The 9200-nt window shown below is 43.5% G+C and overlaps 1 protein-coding gene across 1 annotated transcript in view; it reads right to left on the reverse strand.

Annotated features, from left to right (window-relative positions):
* Otoa (otoancorin) overlaps nt 1–9200 on the reverse strand; it is a 79772-nt gene that overhangs the window by 18038 nt on the left and 52534 nt on the right. Inside the window, exons 21-22 of the mRNA XM_008843890.2 lie at nt 8246–8375; nt 3017–3204 (exon numbers count right to left, since the gene is read on the reverse strand). Coding sequence (XP_008842112.1) covers nt 3017–3204; nt 8246–8375 — 318 coding nt within the window. The remainder of the gene's footprint in view (nt 1–3016; nt 3205–8245; nt 8376–9200) is intronic.

Below are 9200 nucleotides of genomic sequence, written 5' to 3' on the forward strand. Positions count from 1 at the left end.
TATAGAGAGAGATAGAGAGAGAGATAGATGATAGATAGATGATAGATGATAGCCTATGTACATCAATAAGAAAAAGATTACTGTTGATAAATGATAGACATAAACAAGAAATTCACTAAAAACAAGTAAGCACATGTAAAGGAATCATTCATACCCAGTCATAACTCAAGAAAAGTTCATTTAACACAATGACAACATCAACTCACAATTGCAGCATGGAGTAAAAACAATGATCACTGAGATACTGGGAAGACACGAAGCAAAGGACACGTGATTCTGGGGAGGAAAATCTGGCTACCAAAAGCTTTTTGTACCAATCTGTTCCAAAAGCTTTGTAGATGTTGATACTCATTCATCCCGGAGTTCCACCTCTCTGGGAACTTAGTCGAAGAAAATTAGGCAAAAAGTGCTCTAAGATCTATATCCAAAAAAGGTACAAAGGCATATTATGGTTTGAGCAAGAAATATGCCCCCTCCAAAAAAAGTTCATGTGTTGAAGGCTTGGTTTCCAGATGGTGGTGCCATTGAGAGGTGACTGAACCATGAAGACATTAGCCCCATTTATAGATGAATCCATTGATGAGGTCATAACCAGATGGGCTAGTAGAAGGTAGGGACTAGCTGAAATAACAAAGTCACAGGGGCATAGGCCTGTGATGGATACTGAAGAGGCTCTATCTATCCATCCATCCATTTACCCACTCGTCTATCCATCTATCCATCCATCCATCTATCCATCTATCCACTCCCCTCCCAGCTGCTATGAGTGAGCAGTTCTGTTCCATCATACCCTCTCCACCATGACAGTCTGCCTCACCTTGTACCCAAAGAGCCAGCTAACCATAGTCTGAAACCACAAGCCAAAGTAAACCTTTCCTCCTTTTAAGTAGTTTTTACTCAGATATTTTGTCAAAACAAAGGAAAACTGACTGACATAAGGTTTTTATTTTAAAAATGTGAACAATCCAAAATTTAATAATTAGTTAAATAAAAGGCAGGCAAAAATACTGATATAGAGATGGCTTGGTGGACAAGAATACTTGCTGCTCTTGCAGAGGACCCAGGTTTGGGTCTCAGCACCTACATGGTGGCTCACAGTGGTCTGTAACTCCAGGTCTGATGCCCTCTTCTGGCCTCCACAAGCACTTCGTGTACAAGGCACACATAACATGCACATAATATGCAGGTAAAACACTCATATGCATAAAATAAAAAAAATAAATCTTTTTAAATACCAATATAGATTTATCACTCTGATATGGGAAAACATGTACTATGTACTGTCAAGTTTGGAAGAAAAATTACTGAAATATGATTGTGATACCATTTTTGTAAGATATATGTGAGCCAAGATAATTTTCTGTATCTACATGTTCTGCAATCTGCAGGTGCAACAATCCATACATCAAAAATATTCTTTATCAGGGTCTGGAAATAGAGGCTCAGTGGTAGAGCACTTGTCTAGCATATGCAAGGCCCTGGGTTCCAGCACCAGCACCATCAGAATTATTGCAACTGTACTGATTTTCTTGCCATTATTCCCTAACAACTACCTAGATAATATTTTCATTGTATTGTGTGGTGTAGGGTCTACACAAATACCATACCACTTTATATAAGAGATGAGAATCCATAGATTTTGGGCCATGTAGGGGTTCTGGATCTAGTCTTTCATGGACACTGAAGATGATAGCTTGTCTGACATCTGTATCTTCTTTAGGTGAATATGCCAAAATATCAACAATGCTTGGTAAAAGATTCACACTTGGCTTTCTTCTTTATTGTCTTCTGACTTTTCTTGTGTGTGTGTGTGTGTGTGTGTGTGTGTGTCAGAATGCATGAGTGAGCAGGTGCATGTGTGTACATGTGTATGTGGAAGCCAAAGGCCAACCTCAGACATCTTTTCTCACATACCATCCATCTTTCTTTTTGATGCAGGATCTTTCCTGGAATTCACCAAGTAGGCTAGTCTGGCTGGTCAGTGTGCCCCAGGCATCCCTTTGTCTTCATCTCCCCAGCTCTGGGACTACAAAGCATGCACTCACATGCCTGGCTTTTTCACATGGATTCTGGGGATAGAATTCTGGTCTTCATGCTTACATGGGAAGCACTTTACCAACTGGGCAACTTCTTTATCATATTTTCTGACTTTTCATGATAAATTTGGTGATTTGTATTAAAAAGAGTTATAAATATAATTTTAAACAATTGAATTCTTTATCCCAGTGAAGGTAGCTGGATATTCCATAACTAACCCCCAACAACTATAGTATGCCACTCAAAGGAACTTTTTTTTAGTATATATGTGTGGTGCACATGTTTGTTCATATGTGAGGGAGAGTGCATGTGGGGAGGTGCATGTGAATGTGGTGTGCACATGTATGTGGAGTCCAGAGGCTGACATCAGGTGTCTTTCTCAATCACTCTCCCCCTTATATATGGAGACAGAGTCTCTTACTTGAACCCATGGCTTACTTATTGGGCTAGTCTAGCTAGTCAGCTTGCTCCAGGGATTCTGGGTCTCCACCTCCCGAGAGCTGGGAGTACAAACAAGCAGGCCAGCCCACCCACTTGGCTTTTAAATGGGCTCCATTCCTCACACTTGTGTGGAAAGCACTTTCCCCACTGAGCCATCTCCCTAGCCCCTGCAAGGAAACCTTCCTAAAATGGCAAACTACTTCCTCTTTCCTGGTTTCAGATGAATCTGCAGCAGATGGCGGGAAGACTGCTGCAGGCAGCTGTAAGGCAAGCGGCAGTTTAGGTCAGAATAAGCACAGAGCTTGGTTTGCTGAGGGATACATCATTCTGGGCTCTGTCCCTGCCCTAGGAGGGAGAATCTAGCAGTTTGCCTATTTCTCAGATGAGGAAATCATGGGCAGCTACTGGGCAGAAACAGCAAAATTTCAACAAAATGATAGGTGCAGATCCTCAAGGGGATTCTAAGCACAGAAATGCTGGGGTCGGATATTGATGTTTGTTTGTTCTTATTGCTGCTTTACCCCCAAGGTGGACCTACCTGAATCGCCTTCTCCTTCAGGGCCATCAGCTGAGGCCAGCTGAAACCCTTCACAGCCCCCAGCAGCTCCACGTTTCTAATAAATGTGTCCTCTTCCATGCAGAGAAGGACCTCAGGCTCCCAGAAGGCATTGGCTTCAGCCAACTTGAAGATATCATGGGAAGAGGGAGCCACAACTCCATGGCAACCTGAGGAGTAGCAGAGATGCACAAAGTAGCAGGTGAAAGAGAATTTCAGGAAATGTTAGCTTGTTGCCTTCTTAAATAATCTCTTGACTAATCAGATTCATTCACAAGCGTCAGGATGGTGTACAGGTTGAGAGCAGGGAGACAAGGAATGACTTAAATCCCACCTCTATCATTTCTTGCTATTGACCTGGTTTAAAAAGAAAGCATGCAAATGTCAGCATTGTTTACATCCACATGTACCATGCATGAGGCTTCACCCTGTTGCAAGGGGGCAACAAAGTCCATGAGGGTAGAAAAACCTGGTGGGGAAGAGTCCTGACTTCAAGATCAAATCCAAAACTACTTAAACCCTCTGGGCTTCAGTGTCCTTATCAAAAAATCCCTTTGTAGGTCTGTTTTGAAGACTGAAAGTGATACTAGATAGAAAATGTAAGGCATACAGTGAGCACTTAATAAATACTAGACATGGGGCTAGAGAGATGGCTCAGTGATTAAGAGCACTGGCTGCTCTTGCAGAGGACCCAGGTTCAATTCCCAGCACCCACATGCCAGCTAACAACCATCTGTAATTCCAGTTCCAAGGGAATTCGACACCCTCTTCTGACCTCCGAGGACATTTGCACAACATACATGCAGGCAATGCACTCATACGCATAAAAGAAAAATAATAAAATAGCAAATAAATAAATACTAGACATTATTATTTATGTCTTCTGCTTGCATTGGAGTTTGCATTAAGCATGAAGGGTTTCAAATTATGAAGAATGCCACCTAGTCAACTGAGGATGATTTGCTTTCCATAAAAATTATAATTATTGGACAGATGATTAACTGCTGGGTGAGGAAGAGCTGATGATCTTCTTTTAAGGGAGTGATTCTAGATAGGCTGACTAGATCCCAGTAAATGAACTTGCACTGACCAACGTCTGAGGACACTAACTTGACTCAATAGGCCTTAACATAAATGACAGAATGCATGAAATCCAATGGGGAGGGGGGCTATGGGAGGGTGCTGATAGGGATGGGGGTATAAAGATGATTAAGATGTTGTATATGAAATGTGTAAAAACTCAATAAAAATATACCAAAAAAATTATGGAGGAAGGTGTCCACCCCACCCTAGGAGAGGGGAAACCTGAGTCTGCTGCGTATTCTTTGACAACAGAAAAAAAAAATCCATTCCAGTCTTTGAATAAGTTGATTGTTGATTTGACAGGATCTAGACTCACCTAGCAAACAAGTCTCTGGGCATGTCTGTGAGAGAGTATCTTAAGTGGATTAACTGAGCTGAGAAGACCCAGCCTAAATGGTGGTACCGTTCCATGGACAGCAGTCCTGGACTGAATAAAAAGAACGGAGAACTGAGCACTAATATTCAGTACTCTGCTGCCTGACCGCAGATAGAAAGTGACCACTGCCTTAAGCTCCTCAAACTATAAGCCAGAATAAATCCTTCCCTTCCTTCAGCTGTTTCTGTCAGGTATTTTGTCTCAGCAATGAAAAAAGTAACTAATACAATGGGCAAAGCACTTATTTGCCAATACACAAGTGATATGCTTTGCTGAATCCAGTATGCCCAGCCTGTGAGAAAACTCAAAGATCCTTAAGAACAATCCTGGATTTTTTGTGTGTGTGTCTTAGTGACTGACCACTGCTGATACTGACTGACTGACTGGCACCTTCTGAAGGCAGGGCTTTTCCCAACCTCTGTAGCCACTCCTTCCTTTCTCATTACCTCTTCAATGGGAATTCACAGAACTCAAACCAAGAGGCAAAAGTGGGCCAGATCTAGGATGCCAACTGTAACCCTAAACGTCTTTATGGCATCCTATTTGAAGAGGTCTAAAGACCATGCATCCTGACCCTGCCCAGGATCAGTGACAGTGCAGAATGAGAGATGAATGGAAGGACTGAATCATACAGCAGTGACATGATAGTATCACTATGGTATGTTCAGGGCTTAGATCCTGGCACGTAGTAGGTGTTCAAAAAATATTTAGAATGAAAGAACACACATACACATGAATTAAATGAAAAGAAACCAAGACGCAATTCTGCTAATTCATTGATCACTAAAAACACGGCAGAAAATGCCTAGAACTAGCTAAAGAAAAGTTCCATGTGCTGATGACAGCTACCCTTGACATCCCTGAGCTTGGAAAGTCTTGCTTTGGGAAACACACAAAGAGTGCTGTGTGGGCATGTGGAATATTGAGCTGAAAGAATGCTAGAAGCTAGGGGTGACTATCACTAGCTTTGGGTACAAGTCCAGGAGCTGCCATTTTTAGCTACATGCCTTTGACCAAGTCCCTTAATCTAGCTAAACTCCAATTTCTCCCATCAAGAAAACAGCAGAGGGCTGAGAAGATGGCTCAGTCAGTAAAGTGCTTGCCATAAAAGCATGGAGGCCTGAGTTCAGAACCCCTGCACCCATATAAAAAGCTGGGCACGGTGGTGCATGCTTGTAACCCTAGCATTAAGAAAGTAGAGACAAGCAACTCCCTGGGCCTTGCTGACCAACTAGTTTTGCCAAAATGGTGAGCTATAGGTTCAACAAGAGAGATTGTGCTGCAGGGACTCTTTCCCCAGAGAAACAAATGTCTACCTCCTCCTTATATGGTTCCAGTGACAAACAAAAGTGCCTTTCCACCAAAGTCCAACTTCGGAAAGCAAGGAGTTTATTGGGCTTACTGACAGAGCACAGGGGAGGGATTCCTTGTAGGAGTATAGTTAACCCCAAAGAAGCCACATCCCTGAAAGTTTCGCCCCAGTGTAAATAATGACTTCCCCATGTCTGCAATGCTGGATAGCTTTAGCTGTCAACTTGACACACCTGGGTTGAGGGAGCCTCAACTGGGGAATTGCTGGCCTATGGCCATGTCTGTAGGGGCATTTTCTTAATTATTGAGTGATGTGGGAGGGCCCAGCCTACTGTGGGTGGTACCACCCCTGGACATGTGGCCCTGTATTGTATAAGAAAGCAGGTTGAGTACCAGCCAGGGGAATAAGTAAGTCAGTGAGCAGCGTTCTTCCATGACCTGTGCTTCAGCTCCTGCCTCCAGGTTCCTGCCCTGAGTTCCTACCTTGGGCTCTCTCAATGATAACTGTGACCCAGGAGATGTAACCTAATTAAAGCCTTTCCTCCCCAAGTTGGTATTGGTCAGAGTATTTTGTCACTGCAATTGGAAGCAAACTAGAACAGCTGCATAGGTGGAGGCCCCCTTCAGTTAATCTCCACGGTCTATGTATTCTAGCACCTCCTGAGACCACAAGGCCACATGTAATTAGGACAATATTACATATAGGAGGGAGCAGCTGGAATCTCAGCTGAGGATACAGGGACCCTTCTTACCCTCTCCTTCTGTGAGACAAAGTCAACAGTCAACACCAACCAGATGAGGTCTAGATGGTACATCCAGAGGGACAGTCCTCCGCGGCAGACACAGAGCAGCATGTGCCTCTTCTTTGCTCCATGCCCCATGATGTCCAAAGTCCCTAAGGTTTCCTTTCTCGGGCCCTGTATGACCAGCCTGGTCTCTTGTTTCCCTCCAGCCACTCCAGTTTGTCACTTCCCTCACCTCTGTCACTACTTTATATACCCTCTGCTTGGAAGAAAGACTGTCATTCCAAATGTCCACTCACATACCCCCTTGTGTCTTCATTCAAATGTCACCTTCTCCCTGAGACCTTCAGGGGTGAATCACCTTTTGCATCACTGTCCCCACCCAACACTCTGAGATGACTTCCCCTACCCGCTTCCCTTCTTGGTACTTACCACAATGTACTATATTTTCCCTATGCATGGACCTCAATGTCAGGCTGTGCCCTATTTGAAAATACGCTCTGAGTGGGAAGGATTCCTTCCCTTTCAGTCACAGCATCCAGCAGTGCCCAGTATTGACTGGATGAATAAACACAAATAAGCACCAACAACCGTCACTGTTAAATCATTGTTGTTCTGATTAACTTGTGTCTCCTCATCCCCAATACAAGTCCCCATTTACCAGGCACACAGTATGAATTACAAAAATGCTACCAAGCATGGGAACACATGCCTGTAATCCCAGCACTAAGGAGGCTGAAACAGGACGATTGAAAGTTCAAGCCCAGCATGGATTACATAGCTAGACCTTGTCTCAAAAGCAGAAGGAAGAGGAGGAAAAGGAGGAGGAAGAAGAGGAGGAGGAGGAGGAGGAGGAGGACAAGGAGGAGAAGGAGGAGGAGAAAGAGGAAGATGATGAGGAGGAGGGGGAGGAGGGGAAGGAGGAGGAGGAGAAGGAGGAGGAAGAGGAAGAGGAAGTACTTTTTGAGAATCCCCTATGTGTCGAGAAACACATCAATCCTCACAATAACCCACTGGAGTGCAGAGCTTTCATTGTCCTCCTTGACAGAGGATGAAGCCCAAGGCACAGCTAGGCCTGGTAGCTCATGTCTATAATCTCATCACTGAAGAGTCTGAGACTGGAAAATCATGAAGAGTTCAAGGCTGGTCTGTACTACATAGTGAGTTACAGGCCACTGGGATACAGCGTAAAGCTCTATTTTAAAAACAAAAACCTGAGCACAGAGTCTAAACAGCTTATTGAAAGTCACCAGGTGTGGTGGCACATGTCTTTAATTCCAGCCCTTGGAAGGCTGAGGTAGGAAAATCACTTAGTTCAAGGCCAGCCTGGTCAGCATAGTGAGTTCCAGACTATCCAGGGCTAAATAGTGAGACCCTGTCTCAAAAAAACAAACAAAAAGAGCTTACAGAAAGTCACAGTCAATAAGTAGAGACTCGGGATTCAGACCGGCCAGTCTGTCCCTTAACTGCACTATTTAGTGGCTAAGCCACATTGATCCTTTTAAGGTAAGCCAATCCTGTTGAAACGCTTGTCACACATATTCACTCATCAAACCTCCAGGCCTGGTACATGACTGCCATTCTATTACTTCGCAAATACTTCAGACAGTTCCCTAGAGAAGGAGGCTCTTTATGCCACAGTCTCAACCCAAACACTGCTACCCTGGACACAGGATCAAGCACCCCTGAAACACTCACCAGAGGTGGGGTCAAAATTGGGGTTCTCGCTGCTGCTGTTCCGCACAGATTCAAACACAGTCCAGAGGAATTCTTTAGGAGGCAGCCTCCCAACCATCTTGGAAGCCGTTTGTTGAAGGATATCAGGAAACTGTGTGGTTAAGGGAAGGGGAAACAAACATGGAATCAATGTTTAAATCAGTTTAAACTGGAACACCACTTAATGCCTCAAGGTGAGTTTTTCTTTCTTCATAATAGTTTGTTATATAAATTTATCCCCTAGCCCAACTAATGTCTCTACTAAGAATCCTGTAAAAATGATATTCAACTTCCATAATAATGCAATAAATGCTAAATAACAGGTATGTATCACTTTCTACTTTCTACACATCAGATTGCCAATAAAATAAAGTGATAATAATTAATGCTGACCAAGATGTAGGAAACACACATACTAGTTTTTCTAGGACTATTAAATGGTATAGCATCACCAGGCAATCTGATATCTACAAAAAAAAAATGTAAGGGTGCCTATACTTTTTGACTTGGTATAATTTTAATTTTTTATATTTATATTTTTTAAGGAGGCAAAGAAGGGTTACATATAAGTTCTAGCAATGAGGGGGCTTTGGTGATCCTGGAGAAGGTGTCACTTCTCATATGGATTCAATCTACTTTGTTGAGACTAGGGTTAGTATCAGAGCCCATGAGCCCAGAAAACATATCACTATGAACCAGCTCCCCCAAAGAGAAAAGGCCTCCCCTGAGGCAGCCGTTCTTCCCTCTCTCAGGGTTAGAGTCACAGGGTACACCTGCAGTTCCTAGCCCTGGCAGGATGGGAGAACTGCCAAGAATTATTCAGATGGTCAGGGCCTCCAGAGATTTGGAATCCGTTGATTTGGCATGGGGACCACTTGAGAGTCTCCTCAGAGCGCTCTCTCTCTCTCTCTCTCTCTCTCTCTCTCTCTCTCTCTCT

Source organism: Nannospalax galili, unplaced genomic scaffold (genome assembly GCF_000622305.1).
Source record: "Nannospalax galili isolate Female #2095 unplaced genomic scaffold, S.galili_v1.0 scaffold381, whole genome shotgun sequence".
Taxonomy (NCBI): Eukaryota; Metazoa; Chordata; class Mammalia; order Rodentia; family Spalacidae; genus Nannospalax; species Nannospalax galili.